The sequence below is a fragment of the Eutrema salsugineum genome, unplaced genomic scaffold (genome assembly GCF_000478725.1).
Source record: "Eutrema salsugineum unplaced genomic scaffold, Eutsalg1_0 scaffold_14, whole genome shotgun sequence".
NCBI lineage: Eukaryota > Viridiplantae > Streptophyta > Magnoliopsida > Brassicales > Brassicaceae > Eutrema > Eutrema salsugineum.
In genome coordinates, this window is record NW_006256877.1 from 6,223,604 (window position 1) to 6,241,456 (window position 17,853).

At 37.5% G+C, this 17,853-nt stretch overlaps 3 protein-coding genes and 1 pseudogene across 3 annotated transcripts; all 4 read left to right on the top strand.

The window, feature by feature from the left end:
- Positions 1-2,237: 2,237 nt before the first annotated feature.
- On the top strand, positions 2,238-4,346 carry LOC18022557 (E3 ubiquitin-protein ligase SINA-like 7). Its single transcript, XM_006405752.1, has 2 exons — positions 2,238-2,375; positions 3,672-4,346. Exons 1-2 carry the CDS (start codon positions 2,238-2,240, stop codon positions 4,344-4,346), a joined length of 813 nt encoding a protein of 270 aa, XP_006405815.1.
- Positions 4,347-4,989: 643 nt separating this feature from the next.
- Positions 4,990-5,640, top strand: LOC18022558 (annotated as a pseudogene).
- A 398-nt stretch (positions 5,641-6,038) lies between these two features.
- LOC18022559 (F-box protein At3g28330) lies at positions 6,039-8,123 on the top strand. Its single transcript, XM_006405754.2, has 2 exons — positions 6,039-6,042; positions 7,255-8,123. The coding sequence occupies exons 1-2, from the start codon at positions 6,039-6,041 to the stop codon at positions 8,121-8,123; spliced, it is 873 nt and encodes a 290-aa protein (XP_006405817.2).
- Positions 8,124-9,855: 1,732 nt separating this feature from the next.
- Positions 9,856-12,856, top strand: LOC112088349 (E3 ubiquitin-protein ligase SINA-like 7). The gene is made up of 3 exons (XM_024158599.1): positions 9,856-9,970; positions 10,530-11,052; positions 12,019-12,856. Exons 2-3 carry the CDS (start codon positions 10,531-10,533, stop codon positions 12,676-12,678), a joined length of 1,182 nt encoding a protein of 393 aa, XP_024014367.1. The 5' UTR covers positions 9,856-9,970; position 10,530; the 3' UTR covers positions 12,679-12,856.
- Positions 12,857-17,853: the final 4,997 nt, after the last annotated feature.

Genomic DNA, 17,853 nt, shown 5'->3' on the forward strand with positions numbered 1-17,853 from the left:
ATAAGTAAATAATCTCACATGGTACATAACAGTAGTAAACATGTTCGAATTCAAATGACATTAGTATTAAGTGTTCCTAATTTTGTGTGATCTTGTTCGCATGTAATGTTTTCGTATAGGCGGATGGTTTTTGGAACTAACCCCTTTATGCTTCTTGGATCCAGTGCCCTGCTGCTGGGTTGGCTCTTCCTCAGTGTGCTTCGCCGACCCCGTAGTCAACTCTTCTACCGCACGCTCTACAGATTCAACCTTCTCGGTGAGAAGTTTGATCTGCTTTTCACAGCTACCAAGACCATTCAGCATCTTGGTTGAAAAGCTTTTGAAGCATTGGTCGAAGTGCGCTTTCATAGTAGCGACAACTCCGACCCCTTCATCACCAACGAATGATGCGGCAGATGCAGAGACTGTGCGGGATCTCTTGCGACTTGATTCATCTGAGGGAAGGCTCCACTTTCCGGCTTCTGACTTGACGATGTGTGCACCCAAAATACCTTCCAAAGGCCAATGGTTTTTTGAGAACTTGAAATTGGGGTCATGGATTGCATTGACAATCTTGACAATATCTGAATCCTGTTCGTCATCATCCCACACGGGAAACATATCCGCCAAGTCCTTAGCCACGCAGCACTGTATGCGAGCCTGGAAAAACACAATTAATAAATGGATTTAGGGCCATATGAAGCCTCGGAAAAATACGTATGAAGTCTACTCCTGAAGTCTAACAATGAAGTCTACTTTCAGTAAAAGAAGTCTACTTTCACAAAAAGAAGTCTACTTTCACTAAATGAAGTCTACTTTCACAAAATGAAGTCTACTTTCACATTCTAAGTACAATCCGAGTCGTGAAGTCTACTGAAGCCAACCGAAGCAATCTTAACATTAAAAAAAATAGTATATGAAGCAATCAAAACATCATAAATACTACATATGAAGTCTACAGAACCCAACCGAAGCAATCAATACATGATAAATACTGTATATGAAGTCAATCTACAAAGTTTAGAGTGTTACCGCCTTTATTAGATGCAGCTGGCGCCGAGAAAATACAACCAGATCTGGTAAAAAAACCTAATTCAAACCCGACGGAACAAAAATTACAGGAAGATAGAAGAAATTTAAGAATTGCTAAGTATATAACTTCGGAACAACATCTACTAACCGTTTTGAGGCAGGAAATTACTTTAACCTCCAACGGCGAAAGCAAATCTGCAAAAAAAAAAAACCCTAATTTCAGATCTGGAAAATGGGGGTTTAGAAAACGGAACGGTGATGAATACGGAGGAGTAGGGAAGCATGAGGGTGTGGTTGGAGAAAGAAAACTTGCCTGAACGAGTTTATCGGCGGCAGTTCTGAATGTCGACGGCGCCGGAGCAGAGAAACGGAAATCGCCTTCGAGTTTTTTTTTTTTACACGAACTTTTCGATGGTTTTTTTTTAACGGGATCTGTAATTCGTATATATAGTCTGGTAATTCCGTACGGTTCGGGTAAGTTTTTTCCGGTTAAAGTTGCTAATTTTCCGGGGTCTAGGTTAATTTACCCGGTTAAGGGCAGTTTCTCTTGGTTAAGGGATGTTATTCCCGGTTTAATCTCGGTTAAATGTCCGTTAGGTTAATTTTTACGGTTTAGTAGACTTCAATATCGAAGTCTACAACTTTTAAAACCTAAATAATAAATTTACTTCTACTTAATTTAAAAACATACATTTCCATTTACCAATGTGAAAAAATAATTTTTTTTGCATTTGGGTTACGATTACGAAATTTATGATGGTAAATTTCATACCAAAATAATTTTTTATAAATTTTTAAATTAAATTTACAGATTTAATTACTTAGTAGACTTCATTTGATAAAATGAAGTCTACTAGTAGACTTCAGTTTTACTTTAGTAGACTTCGTCAGGGAGAAAACGGTAATTTGGACATCCGTCTTTTGTTTACTCATACATGATTAAATGGTCTTTTCACTACCCCTGTAGGTTTTATCTGCTAAATGTTTTTTCAGGGATCTACTTTTATATTCAAAATCAAATTTTGGGTTATTTTTAGCAAAAATCTCATTTATTAATTATGCATGTAGAGCTATTTCCGAGAATGTTTTAATGATATTATAACAAATGCATGTCTAGATTCAAGATAAATAAAAAACTCGTGGGAATTCGGAGCGTTAGGGTTATAGCCATTTCTTTTACGTATATCTCGATTAAATCTCATCAAAATTCTTACCTTTGCATAGATATGGCTAATCAAATTAGCTTATCTTCTGAATCCTCCAGTGGTGAAAATGACGATACAAACTATTCGGCGAAGCTACTTGATCTAGAAGCTCTTAACTGTCCTATTTGCCGTGACCCGTTGACTACTAGTATTTACCAGGTTTCGTTTCTTCTTTGTTTCTACATAAAATGTATAGTGAATGTTTCGAAAAAGGGTTGACCAGATTTTGGAAAATGGGTTACTGAGCTGTTGTGTTCACTAGAAAATTAGAAATACTGTTTTTGCTAGTTTTTTATTTATTTAATTATAATCCCATTTTAGTATTTATACATGTTTTTACATTTCAGTGTGACAATGGACATATATGCTGGAAAATGGGGTTATTGAGCTGTTGAGTTCACTAGAAATTTAGAAATATTGTTTTTGCTAGTTTTTTTTAATTTAATTATCTTCCCATTTTGGTATTTATACATGTTTTTACATTTCAGTGTGACAATGGACATATATGCTGGGAAATGGGGTTATTGAGCTGTTGAATTCACTAGAAAATTATAATTATTGTTTTTGCTAGTTTTTTTATTTAATTATCATCCCATTTTTCTATTTATACATGTTTTTACATTTCAGTGTGACAATGGACTTATATGCTAGAAAATGGGGTTATTGAGCTGATGAGTTCACTAGAAAATTAGAAATATTGTTTTTGCTAGTTTTTTTATTTAATTATCTTCCCATTTTGGTATTTATACATGTTTTTACATTTCAGTGTGACAATGGACATATATGCTGGAAAATGGGGTTATTGAGCTGTTGAGCTCACTAGAAAATTAGAAATATTGTTTTTGCTAGTTTTTTAATTTAATTATCATCCCATTTTTGTATTTATACATGTTTTTACATTTCAGTGTGACAATGGACATATATACTAGAAAATGGGGTTATTGAGCTGTTGAGTTCACTAGAAAATTAGAAATATTGTTTTTGTTAGTTTTTTTTTCTTTAATTATCTTCCCATTTTGGTATTTATACATGTTGGTTAGCAACAGTAGTTAGTTAGAAACAGTAGTTAGTTAGAAACAGCAGCCGCGGATCAGTCGGAGAAGTCGACTCTTCTGGAGCGTTGAAAGACTGAGTCTAGGACTTGGTTGAAGACGAGCGGGGATCGAAGTCTGCGGGAGGAAGTAGCTATGCTGGAAAATGGGGTTATTGAGCTGTTGAGTTCTCTAGAACATTAGAAATATTGTTTATGCTAGTTTTTTTTTATTTAATTATCATCCAATTTTGGTATTTATACATGTTTTTACATTTCACTGTGACAATGGACCTATATGCTGGAAAAATGGGGTTATTGAGCTGTTGAGTTCACTAGAAAATTAGAAATATTGTTTTTGCTAGTTTTTTTATTCATTTAGTTCTCTTCCCATTTTGGTATTTATACATGTTTTTACATTTCAGTGTGACAGTGGACATATAGCTTGCTCTATATGCTGTGAAGAACTGGGGAACATATGCCCTTATTGTGATTTTCCCATTGGTCAAATTCATTGCAGCGCAATGGAGAGGGTTCTTCAATCAGTCCTTGTCCCATGTCCAAACGCCAAACTCGGCTGCACCAAGAGTTTCTCTTATGGGACAGAGTTAACTCATAAGAGAGAATGTATTTTCTCTCGATGCTACTGCCCTGCAGAGAATTGTGATTACTCTGGCTCTTATAAGGATCTATACTCTCACTTTGGTATTCACAAGGGCAGAGGAAGATACAACTACCTGTTTCTTTTTGACCAACCTGCGGAAATATACTTTGAACTGTCTGAGTATACGTCAGTTGTTATGAAGGAAAACAAGAATGGTCTATTGTTTGTTGTGCACTGTTTCAGAGAGCCACATGGTATTTATGTGACTGTGAATTTTATTGCACCTTCTGCTGTGGAAGTGGGTGATTTCTCCTGTCACATCTCCTCCCTTGTGAAAAATTATTATATGGTGTTTGTATTGCCGAAGATCAAGGGGATTCGGAAAATGAGTTTTGAAACTCCTAAAGAGGATTTCATGTTGGTTCCTTCCTATTTCTTGCGTGGAAGTCAAGCGTTGAAGTTGAAGATGCTTGTCAAGAAGTTGAACCAAGGGTAAGTAAGCTGCGAGGAAGATGAAAACAATCTTAATTTTATTTTCTCGTTCTTTTTTTTTTTGGATTCCCATCAAAATTCTATCTATCTCAGCAAAGAACTGGAAGCTTATCAGTCTATTTTCGTTTTAGTTATTTTCCTAATTATTGAGATACTAGAATAATTTTTTTTAAAAGAAAATTGTACGACCCTTTGATTGAAAGTCGGATACAAATGAATTTGGAATGAACATCTTGGTTGAGAACCCAGTCTGTTAGTTGGAGTCTTCTCACCATCATTTCATTCATGATTAACCATCTGTGGATGCCTTAAGTGGCAAGAAAAACCCAGATCTGCATATGGTCCAAGGATTAGTAATTGTGTTCAGGAAGGAAATTTCAGCAGAATTTTAAGTAAAATTTTGTTAACTTTATAAGTACGTTCCTGTTTCTTCATTAAAAAGAAAACTCATGGTTAGCTTAGTTTGCCCACACTAAAAAAAAAAACTAAGACAAACAAAGTTTTACGGTCTTAGTTGGTTGCCGTTCTTACAACAAAGTTAGTTTAAAAAATCATTTAGATTTTATTTAATCTATTTTTGATTATGCTAAGTATTTGTTTTACTAAAGATTCATATAAGTGGTATTTAACTGAAAAAATTCAAAAAAAAAGTAGCCATGGAGGGCGCTGAAGAAATAAGGCAATGCATCTTACAGAAGCTTGATCTCCAACTAAATTCCGATCTTGGTACTTTCAGAATTGCGGATTTTGGTTGTTCTATTGGCCCAAACACGTTTCTTGCTGTTCAAACTATCATTGATAGTGTGAAAGTCAAACAATCAAAGGACAACAAAGAAGTTAGCCTCATGCCTCTCGAGTTCCAAGTATTCTTCAACGATCAACCCAACAACGACTTCAACACACTCTTTAGAACTCAGCTTCGTTCCTCCACACATGAATATTTCTCCACTGGCGTTCCTGGCTCCTTTTATGGCAGAGTGTTACCACGAAACAGCATCCACATTGGACATACTTCCTACACAATTCACTGGCTTCCCAAAGTTCCCGAACAAGTATGTGTCAAGAATTCTCTAGCTTGGAACAAAGATTACATTTAGTGTAATAATTTAGTAGAAGAAGTGACCAAAGCTTACAAAGTCCAGTTCACAGAAGACATGAAAGATTTTCTTGAAGCAAGAGCTGAAGAGATTGTTCAAGGAGGATTGATGATTGTATTAGGACAATGTTTGTCTGATGATGTTCCTATGTCTGAGACATGGCAGGGTATTGTGGTGGATATTGTAACACTCCGGTCCTAGGTTTCAAAGGAAACCAGATTAAACCGGCAGTATTATCTAACCTAGCCAATAATTCCTGAATAATCCTTAAATCTTATTCCAAATTAGATCAAATCCAGTCTTACAATAGAAATGAATAACTTGAATAAATCCAAAAATAAGCAGAAAAAATGTCTTAAAAGAAAATACGAAAAATAGTTCTTAAAGCAATAAAAATCTTCCTCCATCTCTGAGGGCACACCACACTAGAGCTACTTGTCTAGTTCCTCCCAGACATCATTACAATCAAATTCATCACACTCACCTGGAATATAGATTTAAGAGAGAGGGGTGAGTGATTTGGGAAAATTACTCAGTGAGAACCCTTGTTCAAAAACTCGGCCGCCTAGCCGCCTAGTCGGCCGCCTAAGCCCTAGGCGATGGGTGACCGCCCCGACTAGGTGCTAGGCAGCGTCTCTAGGCGGTCTCCGATTTTTTACCGCCTAAGATCGTCTAGGACCGCCTAAAACTGCCTAGAACCGTCTAAAATCGCCTAAAACTGCCTAAGATTAATTAAAAAACAAAATTATCGTCTAATTTTTGAAAATCAACCCAAAAAATCTCAACATTTTTGAAGTTGGGCCAACTTTATTAATAAATTTCCATTTTTTATTCTGAAATCGGCCCAAAATCAGTCCAATTGTTCTTCTTTCCCAATTAAAAACGACATCACATTTAATACTTAACCAATTAACGATTTTGACGACCTAATCCCTAATTAACAATTTTTAATTCAACTAAATTACTGAAATCAAATCAAAATCAAATATAAGCAAGTTCAAGTTCCAAAATAATTAAAAATTAAATATAATATAAATTAATCAAAAAATTAATTACCAATTAATCAGCGATTAATCACCGATTTTTGACCTAGGCGCTAGTCGGAGCCCGTCCGCCCGCCTACCGCCTAGCGATTTTTTGAACACTGGTGAGAACCAAACCAGGCTCCCTTCCCACTCATTTATTTTCCACCAACATGTCAAGAATAAATCCAACAAGCAACACACAAGCATCCTAGCGATGCACAAACAACTAACAAGCAATGATGTCTCCAACCCGCCTATCACACAAGGCCACACCTCCCAGTCACACAGACTAGGACAACATCTCCCATGTCACACAGACATAATACCAGGCAGTCACACATACACACCTCCAGCCATACAGGCTCCGGAAGGATCGTCGTACCTTCCCCCACCGTTGAATTACCGCTATAGTCACACAGACAACAATAGCGCAGCAAACAAGTCCATACCTCGACACATCATCACCGAGATGAACACCTGATCTAGCTACATTACCAATCACTACCACACATCAGGGTGAACAATCAAATATGCTGGTTCTTCCTCTGATGAGATCTTAATTCATTTCATTAGACTCACACATGGATCTAGCTAGATGCACAAGGAAACATCCTAGACTCATCAGATCTAGACTCCACACACCAGAAGAAGACAAATGAATAAGAAGAAGACCCTAGATCTAATCCTCACCTTGGCCTAAAAGCAGATCTGACTTAAGGAGAACTGGTGGCAAAGGAATCAAGGAGTTTCTGCGAAGGAGGAGGCTGACGACCACTCCTTGTCCTCTCAGACGGCAGCGGCGGTGAGCTCAGGCGGCTGCGGCGGCTGGAAAAATACCTCAGAGTCATGGTCGTTGCTTACAGCGATGCTGGGTTGATTTTGATCGAGGCAGTGCCTATCGTCGGAAAACTATCCTTTTACGTGGATAATCCGGTTTCTAGGGAATTTGTAAAAATCCTTCCTCCAAGGTTTCATCAGAAGGCAATTCACTATCCGTTGGGTATTGTCACACGAATCGATAACGGCGTCCTTTTGAGTTATAAAATTATTTCTTATGATGGAAAACAGAACTACAACTACTGCAAGATTTTAAGGTTAATGATATATTCATCTGAGACAGGCTTGTGGAATGACGAAACTGTCCATTTGCCTTTCTCCTTTGAGTTAATTAATAAATGTAGGTGCTCCATTAGCTTGAACGGAAATCTTTACTTGCTAGCCTGCAAGGATGACCTTAAAGAATTTGTTTTGTCCATCGATTACAACGCCACTTGCCGTGTAACTCCTTTCCCTGATTTAGACAAACGTCGTAAATTCGAAAGATTTTTCACAACTTCTCAAGGGAATCTCATGTATATGAACATATTCTTCCATGATGGAAGTCTCGATCATAAGTTATTCTTCCATGATGGAAGTCTCGATCATAAGTTATGTGTATGGACGCTAAAGAGCTGGGAATGGCAACTAGTATCTGAAATCTCTGCGGATTTTACCAAGACCTTTCAGTTGGCAATAAACCTTTTTGATGCTACAACAGCTTACTTTCGGTGCATGAAGCGCCACTGTTTGCTATCTATTAACTTAGACAATGGGGAGTTTGTTAGATACCTGAAAGATAACATCTTTGAATGTTACTATTCCTCATTCGTTCTCCCTTAATGGCTGCATCGGATCCCCAAGACAGTGAGGAGAGTCTAGACATAGTGTTTGCAAGGCTTCTTTATATTTGCTAATTACTGAGTTTGGTTCCATAGGCAAGATGAAGAATTGTAGGATGGTATTGTACGGTTTATTTTAAGTGGTTTTGTTTTATTTATGAAATTGGCTACGGCCCTGAGATATTAGTGTTTTCTATATTCAGACTTCACTAAACATCCGACCAAAATAAATAGAGTCATATGGATTGCAAAAACCGAGCTGGAAAGTGTTTGGATAGGGTTTAGGAAAACGGCACAAAATTTTGGATCTTCAACTGTTTATTTAATTTAACCAGCTTCAACTCTTGCCAATAAGAATAAGAGGTGTTAAGTTTGGAACCTAGAGTAAGATTGTAACCAGCTTTCAGCTTTCAACACATTTTTTTCTGGGGATATATAATTTACATTGTATGATCTTTCTGGTTCAGAATCCGTTCTTGAGCCATAGCGTTGAGATTGTTGTTTCTATGACCAAGGTGGTTTTTGTCACCCGATACATTGTAATCTCTTCAAGATGAGTAGCCCACTCCAAATATGAATATAAAAGTATTACAATATTTCGACTGATTAAGCAGGAGTGGTAAGGTGATATTGTTCTCTGGACCTTTAACGGAAATCCTGAGCGTTGAGATTGTTGTTAACTCATTATACAACTTGAAGAATAATGTTTGATTTAGTTGACAGAGAAGAGAAAAAGGTTAAAAATCCATTACCATATCTGACATCTAATGAACAAAAAGAGATATCAGAATCTCTGTTTATTTTGATTCACTTGAATAGATTGAACGATGGTCATATTTAAAAATGAAGTGGTGGTGAATGAATTAGTGATTCCTATTTGTTAACGAGTTGTTTTGTAGGTACTTCTTCATGCTTAGTTATGTTTAAGAAACACTAGACTTAATCACTTAAACGACGTAATATTGTCACTCAAACTTATGTTTATGTTCTTCTTACTTGTGTCACTCAAAGAATGGTTCAATATTCATTAGTGGATGTTAATGAATGGTTATTTACGTTAACTCCACAAAACGCAAAACAGATACTATTCCAAATTCACACTCACTGCATCACACTTCTCGACAAAACACATGGCAAAAACCAGAGTGGAAAAAATATAAGTGTAATTTTGATGCGAGCTTTAATCATGAAAATCTCCACTCTAATGTAGGATGGGTTGTAACAGATCATTGTGGCATACAGTATTTTTGGGGTTCAGCATCGATTGGACAAACAATCCTCACCACTGGAGGCAGAAGCTAAAGCTCTACTCTTGGCAATGCAACAAGTCTGGTGTACAGGACTTTGATCACTATGTTTTGAAGGAGATTGTAAAACACTCTTTGATGTCTTAGAAAAGAAATCTGCTGAGTTCACTATCCAAAATATATGCAGTGATATCTCTCATTGGACATCAAAATTTGTGGAATGTAAACTTCAACATACAAAAAGATCAAACGATATTCTAGCTCACCTGCTTGCCAAAAAGGGTCCTCCAAATTCCATTTTCTTTTCTTCAAAGTTGTATCCACCAAGATGGTTATCAGTTTCTTTGTATTCTGATTATGTAAACTCATTTTAAAATAAATAAAATTCACTTTTGCCGAAAAAAAAAAAAAAACTTGTGTCACTCAAACGACTGTGGTTTTGTCATTTTACCGAAACGAGACGTTTTGGTGCTTCTTCTCTGTTATTCTTGAATCTTCACTCGAGTCGCCATTTCAGCATTTCAGATTCTCAGAAAAGAAACCCTAAATCCTTGCTTCTTCTCCCCTCACTCTCAATTCGTCTGCCTCTTGATCCTTGTGGGTTAGTCAGAACAGAAAAACCCACTAGTAGTTCGTTCTATTCGATTTGACAAATATGCTTATACAAAATTGAAACTGGGCATGGACTTTAGGGATTGCATGTTTGTTCTTAGCTTCTAGGCTCTTTTCTTGTTACTCTCTTAATATTTTATGTAAATGTTCACTCTTTCCTCTGTTTTTCCCCCTTTCACTCTTTTTGGTATGTAATTTGTCTTCTGTTCCGTGATGTTGATATCTGGGTATGATCAAATTCATAAATTTTGTATCTTTGATCTCTTACAATCTCTATTTGTATGATCAGTTTCATAACTTTTGTCTCTTTGATCTCTTACAATCTCTATTTGGGTTTTCTTATTCATGATTGTTTTGGCGATTTAAGTTCCTCGAATCTTGTATTTGTGTTTGCTCTTCTGCTGAGAATTGGATTATGCTATGAAGCGAATAGTTGTGGTTTAAACCCTGTTAGCACTTTTTTTTTTATTTTGAGTTTCTGAATCGTTTCATATGCCTACTTGCCATTAAGCAGATATTGATTTCAATGTCACTTTTAATTTATGCAGGATGGATTCGCAGTCACAGGAGGAAGCAATTGCGGCTCTTAATGCTGAGAATGAATGGGAAATGAATAAGTGTGACTTTGAAAATCAGGAACCAGCAAGAAACGAGACTCAAGCGACTCAAACGGTTTTTAATTCTAATCGAAGCCTGAGAGCTGATGTCTGGAAAGAGTTTGTGTCGGTGGGAAAAGGGGAAGATGGCAAAGAAAGGGGTCGTTGCATCCATTGTAGTAAGAGTTTTGTAATAGAGAGGAATAATGGAACATCAGCTTTAAGGCGCCATTTACTATCTGCTTGCTCAAAGAAGCCTAAAGATAAAAGTGGAAGCAATGGTGAACAAGACAAAGAAGTGGGAGCCTCAGTTTCCGAATCCTCCTGCGACAGAGAAGAAGTGAGCAACATTCTCTCGAAAAAGAGACAGCGTAGTTCGATATCGGAGGACAAGACACGCTCGGCGATGCTGCTCGGTCTGGATATTCTCGACTGTCCCATTTGCTTCGAAGCACTAACTGTTCCTATCTTTCAGGTATTGTTTCTGATCTTTTTTAAAGAGTTTCTTTTTCTTGTAACTAGAACTGTCCATCCCTTGAAATGTGGTTTCGCTATGAGTCAAACTCTGCAGAGGATAGTTAATGCATCCATAGCTTTTGTTGATTTTAGGTTTCTGGCAAAGTTTGACTCTTTGTTTCTAAAAGATTTATATTCCACATTTTGTGAAGCTATATGCTGATAAAGACACATTTTTTACAAAACCCATGTTTACAAATGTAGTTCTTGAAAATGTGTGTATAACTATGGAAGATCTAGTATATATCATGAACTATCGATTCCCAATTGAGGTTTTTTGTAACGCTTCATTTGGGTTTTCTACTGTGACAATGCGATTTGCTTACTGTTTTCAAAGTTCATGTTCCAGGTTTTGGTTTCTTATCTGTTTCAACCTAAAAACAGTTTATCTCACTTTAAAGAGTTTCCTTTTCTTGTAACAAGAATTGTCCATCCCTGGAAATGTTGTTTCGTTACTCTGCAGATGATAGTTGGAGTATCCATAGCTTTTGTTGATTTTAGGATTCTGGCAAAATTTGATTGTTGTTTTTTTAAAAAATTTAGGTTCACCTTTTATGAAGCTATATGATGATAAAAGACACATTTTTTAAAATGTGTGTATAACTATGCAAGATCGAGTATATTTCATGAACTATCAAATACTATATCGATGAATCCTCTCCATGAATTATATTAATTACCAATTGAGGTTTTTTTGTAAAGCTTCATTTGGGTTTATTTACTTTGACAATGCGATTTGTATGTTAAACTGATTTCAAAGTTCATGCTCTCTTCATTGCTATTTGATATTCACTGCGAGGAAATATTTTCTCTTCTTGAATATATTCATTACCTAAAGAAGTGGAAAACCCTTTGCTAAGTTTCTTTTCAGGAATATGTGCGGTTATTAAAGCTTTGATCGAAACTCGTTGGTTTTGCATTTCAGTGTGATAATGGGCATTTGGCTTGCTCTTCGTGCCGTCCCAAGCTGAGTAATAAGTGTCCTGCATGTGCTTCTCCTATTGGCCACAATCGCTGCAGAGCAATGGAGACTGTGCTCGAATCAGTCTTTCTTCCATGTCCAAACGCCAAGCTTGGATGCACCAAGAATGTCTCTTACGGGAAAGAATCAACTCATGAAAAGGAATGCACTTTCTCTCAATGCACCTGCCCTGCATTGGACTGCAATTACACCGGATCATATAATCAGATATATAGTCATTTTGTTGATGACCACAGTCACAAACCCAAATCTATGTCCTTTGTGTGCGGTGGTTCTGTTGATGTTCAGATGAACGTGGCTAGCGACAAGATGTTAGTTCTTTGGGAATTCAAGAAGAAACTATTGTTTGCACTTCAGTGTTTCAATGAGCCGGCTGGTGTGTATGTGACCGTTAGATGCATCGCACCATCTTCTCCTGAAGTAGAAAAGTTTCCGTATTGTCTCTCCTACTCAATGGATGGGCACACTCTTACTTATGAATCACCAGATGTCAAGAAGGTTCTTCAAGTGAGCTCTCAAATCCCACAAGACAATTTCTTGTTTGTCCCTCACTGTTTATTGCGATGTGACTTGTTGGAGATGAAGCTTTGCATTGGGCTTTAGGTTCGTACGGGCTCATAACACTCTCTAAACGTCCATTGGACAATCTCTCTACGTAGGTCTTGTTTGTTTTTGTTTGCAGATTAGTTAATTAACAGACTCGTAGGTGATGGAACAGCATTTGTATCTCAAAGCAGAGCTATTGTTTGATGGCTAAGCAAATAGATATTCTTTTATTTTATTTTTGGTCAAAAGCAAATAGATATTCTTAAGCTCTGGCTATAGGCTTAGCCACTTAATGTTTATTTCTACTGCTCCATAACGGTTTTAGGCTCCATTTATAATTAGTAGTAGTTTTGGTTTATGAATCTAACCTTTGAGCATAGTGGTTTTCTAACAGTTACGAATCGATTTGTCTTGAGGAATTATCACTAGTGGCCTATGATTGCATTGTAAGGAACAATGCTCAATATTTTATTCATTAAAACTACTTTCTTTTCTGATCATAAAATTTCTTTTCATTAATTAGAGAGTTACGTATGTAATCACAGTCACACAAATACTGTACTTTCCATACGAGTGGGCATAAAAACTCAGTTGAAAATTTATTAATCTGATGAATTCATAGTTATCCGAACATTTATACCGTTCGGACCAAACGACAATTTAAAATTTTAATTTGTAAACTGACACGTGGCAAAACAGACTACGAAATTAAAAGTTACATACACTTAAGGTTAATTAACTTATTTGAGCCCATCAAACTCTTCGAAATCCGTCCAAGTCATAATGTATGCATGCAGCTTTTACTCGAAAGTCTTCGGGAATTGGATTAGCAGAGCATGTGTTTAATTAGGTTTAAACCATCTCTTCTATTTATATGTGTAGAAATAATCATCCCGATTCACTAGTTCCATTTTATTTATTTTTCAGCAAATCAATAAAAAATAAAAAGCAGTAGTTCATAATCCATTTTGTATCGATATGGAATCTGATTCGGGCAACACTCGCTTGCACAAATCGAGAGGTTTGAGGACTTGATCACCAACATCAAATATAATGGAGTGTCCAATGATTTCCTCTTCTATAAGTTGTTTCCATACTCTTTTATTGGAGAAGCAGTTAACTGGTTGAAGCAGTTAGAACCAGGATCACTAACTATTTGGAAAGAGACCAAAAACGTCTTTCTGCACAACTTCTATGATGATGCTAGGTCTGAAAAGTTGAGACTCAAAATCTCAACGTTTTCTCAGGGACTGACTGAGGCATTCAAGGCTGCTTAAGTCGTACCAGCGAGATTGCCCCCATCATGGTTTCAGTAATGTTCAGTTGTTGGGTATTTTCTTCAGAGGTGTTATTTGGAGATATCAGATGGCTCTTGATGTTGCAAGCAATGTGAACTTCAACACCAGATACCCTGAAGACGCTGTTGTGCTTATTGAGAACTTGGCATCTAGCAATAGTACCAAGAATGCAGACTATCAGCGAAAGAAGCAGGGTGGAAACATGGATAGATCGCAGATTGCTGAGGTGAAGGCTAAGCTTGACTCTGTGCATAGCCTTCTTTTGGGTAAGAAATCTGTCAGATTCGGACCAGATGAAGCAATTGAGGAAGATGATGTTAACTTCATCAATGGAGCTCGATTTCAGGGTCAGAGATTTGGTACTCAGCAAGGGAACACGAATTACAATGGAAATAATCAGAGGAGTACCTTCACAGGTAATCAGAACTTTTCTGATTATAACTCTAAACCTCAGTACCAGACATCCTACTCCAACAACAGTTATTCAAGGAACTATGGTTCTCCTCCTGCTCAAACTCCTGATAATGAGGTGAAGTCTATGCTGGAACAGATCTTGGAAGGTCAGCAGAAGATGACTGTGGATTTCAATGGGAAGATTGATGCTCTGTATCTGGATCTGAATGGAAAAATTGAAGTTCTGAACACTCATGTCAAGAAGTTTGATACTCAGGTTGCTCAAACTGCACAGTCTGTAAAAAGGCAAGAAGGATTCCTTCCTGGGAAGACTGATACCAATCCTAGGCATTACTGCAGTGCCATCTCGTTAAGGAGTGGTAAAAAGTTGACTCATGTGCTTAAAAAAGATGTTTCTGAGGATGAAATCGTGGAGTTTGACGAATATGAAGAAAATTTCGAAACTGCAGAGCCAGTGTCGAGCGACACTATAACTAGTGTCGCGGGACACCAATCGCAGAGCGAAGCTGAAGTTGTTCAGAATCCGAAACCAACAGAAGAAAGAGTCTACAAACCTAAGGTTCTTTATCCAAGGAGTCCTAAGAAGTCCAAGCAGGAGCTAGAAGATGCTAGATGCAAGGCTTTGATGGAGAAGCTTGTGATTGAGATTCCTTTGGTTGATGCTGTGAAGATTGCTCCTACTCTCAGACACTATGTGAAGAAGATGGTGACTAATAATCTGAGTCATGAGGAAGGAGTGATGATGATTTCTGAACAAGTCAGTGCTGTGATTCAGAATAAAATTCTAGAGAAGCTCTCGGATCCAGGAAGCTTTGTTTTCGACTGTTCTATCTTCTTAGAGAGGTTCAAGAGATCGCTGTGTGATCTTGGTTCGAGTGTTAATCTCATGCCATACTCTGTAGCTGTAAGTCTTGGAATGACTGATTTCAAGCCAACTAAGATCTCTTTGATCCTAGCAGATCGATCTAAAGAATTCCAAAAGGTGTCTTGGAGGATGTTCCGATTAAAGTTGGTGATTGCATAATTCCTACAGATTTCGTGGTTCTGGAATATGGAGAGGAATCCAAAGATCCTCTTATCCTAGGAAGATCATATTTAGCTACAGCTGGAGCAGTAATTGATGTCAAGCTTGGTAACCTTGATCTCCACTTGGGAGATACCATCATGACTTTCAAGATGGAGAAGCTGAAGGATTCAACCATAGATGATCAGACATTCCAAATCAGTGCAATACATGAAGTGATAGTTGGAGATCATAACGTGTTTGATGCTGAGAAGGTGATAGATCAACCTGAGTTGACGAAAACGTCTACAGAACCACTGACTGCTGTTGATCAGGAAGCTCAAAACATCTCACTCTATTCATATCCACCAAAGCAAAGAGCACTTGGTTTTTCCATTGATGATATTGCAGGGAATAGGTTAAAGTCGTCCAAACACAGATCTCACCCTCTTGCTATTCTTGTATTCCTTGGACGACCTCATGCACACAACGCTTACACACCACCATGGATGAGACGACTTTCACAGAGGCATTATATGCCATTGTCTGAACCACCAGATGCATAATCTATCCATAGTCAAGCTAATGACTTAAAACAAGTGCTTGGTGGAAGGCAATCCACAGGTAAGTCTGTACTTTCAGCTAACTTTCGTTTTTCGTTTTCGTGTTTTAGGTGAAGTAGAAGTTGGTGTCGAGCGACACCACCATCGGTGTCGCTTGTCATTTGCTTCTGTCAAAAAAAAAAATTAGGAATTAGGTTAACAGGAAATCCAGAACTGGAGTGGAATCGGGAGTCGGATCGAGCACAAGGAGATTAAGTTCACGACGTACAAGTGTCGCGCGACACTACCTTTGGTGTCGCTCTAACTAACAAACAGGTAAGTTCTCCGTTTTTACTGTGTTTCTCTGTTTCCTTTCTTTTGTTTGACCACCTTCGGACTAGATAACACTGGGGACAATGTTGTTTAAGTCTGGGGGAGGTAGTCGCTGACATTGTGTTTGTTTTTCTTAAGAGTCAATTGTGTCAAAACGTTTTTTAGTCAAAACTTGTTGGAGATTATGATGTTTTTCCTGAAATTATTGTGCTGACCTTTCATCTAAGTGACCACTGCTGCAAATTCAGTCTAGATCCGACTAATGAAAAATCCAAAGGCTGACCAGTTGACTAGAGGCGTCCATGTTTCCAACAGAGTCGACTAACCTGAGCTAATTTCTGAACTCTTTCTTTTACCTCATTGATGTGACTGATGTTTATAGAGCTTGATTCCTCGTTCATACTTGACAAATGAAAGCCTGTGTGAAATCTAATGTTGGTGCTTCTCTCCCTGTGACGAGCTTAAATAAAAAAATGAAGAAAGAAAGAAAAAGACAAAAAGATTGAGATGATTTTCGCTTAGGATTGAAGGGGTAGGAAAATTTCCAAAGATCCCATTATTTCACTTCTAAGTTGGAATGATCACACAAAGGAAGGAAGTGAGGGGTAGGAAAGTTTCCTATGACCCCACTATTCGCTGAAAACCTTTGATACAAGGTAAGGGGACAACTCGGGGACTCGATGGCAAACACCATCAGTACTCGCAGCTTTACCCTTATCGAGTATATGCCAAAGAAACGAGAAAAAGAAAAAGATGATGAGTGTGCAAAAAGAATAAGTCTGGGGGAGAGAAAAGTACTAAAGTGTGTAAGGCTGATTTGTTTGAGTATAGATACGGAAAAAGAGTCTAGAAGGTTCTTGGCATCTAAATCATCAGTGAGATCCAGCGATGAGGGTTTATGGACAATGTTCTGGAATTTTGGACTTAATCTGGAACGCTGTGAATGTTTGCGGAGAAGTACATGGTGGTTCGATTTGGAATGATGAAGCAGTAGTTGAGTTGCAGGGTGATCTCGGTCAAATTGATGTTCCAGTGAAAGGTTGAGTCTCCGTGTTTTCAAACCTCTTTCTCTTATTTTGTGTTCTGTTTGCTTGAGGGCAAGCAAATGCTAAGTCTGGGGGAGTTGATATATCATGGCTTTTATGGTTTTTAACCATGGTATATGTCTTATTTATAGAGTCTTTCTAGTGTCTTTCAAGTCTTTTAGAGTCTTTACAAGTCATAGGTACGTTTGGAGCTTAATTGGTGATTTTGGAGCACTTTGGAGCTAAACAAGGATCAAATTCGTGAAGAATGAATTATGTGCTTTAGTGTCGCTCGACACCATGAAGAGTGACGCTCGACACCGATCGCAGAAATAAGAAAAACGTGATTTTGTTTCCTGTTTGAAGAAGGAGTTGGGCCCAAAAGTCTCCAATAATTATAAGGAAGCCCAAAACGTGTTTTTAAATTATAAATAAGGTTTTTAGCCACCTTATATCGATACCTTAGATTTTCTTAGAGAGAACTTTTGTTTTTGAGAGCTTTTGGGAAGACAAGTCTGAAACTCTGTTCAGGGGAGAGAAGATTTTGAACCCATGTTTATTAATCTATTTACTGCTTTCTGCAATCTATTCATTCATGTTTATTGTTTCAATCTCCA

Coding starts and splice junctions, on each gene's coding strand:
- LOC18022557 (XM_006405752.1), top strand. CDS start 2,238: ATGGCTAATCAAATTAGCTTATCTTCTGAATCCTCCAGTGGTGAAAAT. Junction 2,376..3,671: donor TGACTACTAGTATTTACCAG/GTTTCGTTTCTT, acceptor TTTACATTTCAG/TGTGACAGTGGACATATAGC.
- LOC112088349 (XM_024158599.1), top strand. CDS start 10,531: ATGGATTCGCAGTCACAGGAGGAAGCAATTGCGGCTCTTAATGCTGAG. Junction 11,053..12,018: donor TAACTGTTCCTATCTTTCAG/GTATTGTTTCTG, acceptor TTTGCATTTCAG/TGTGATAATGGGCATTTGGC.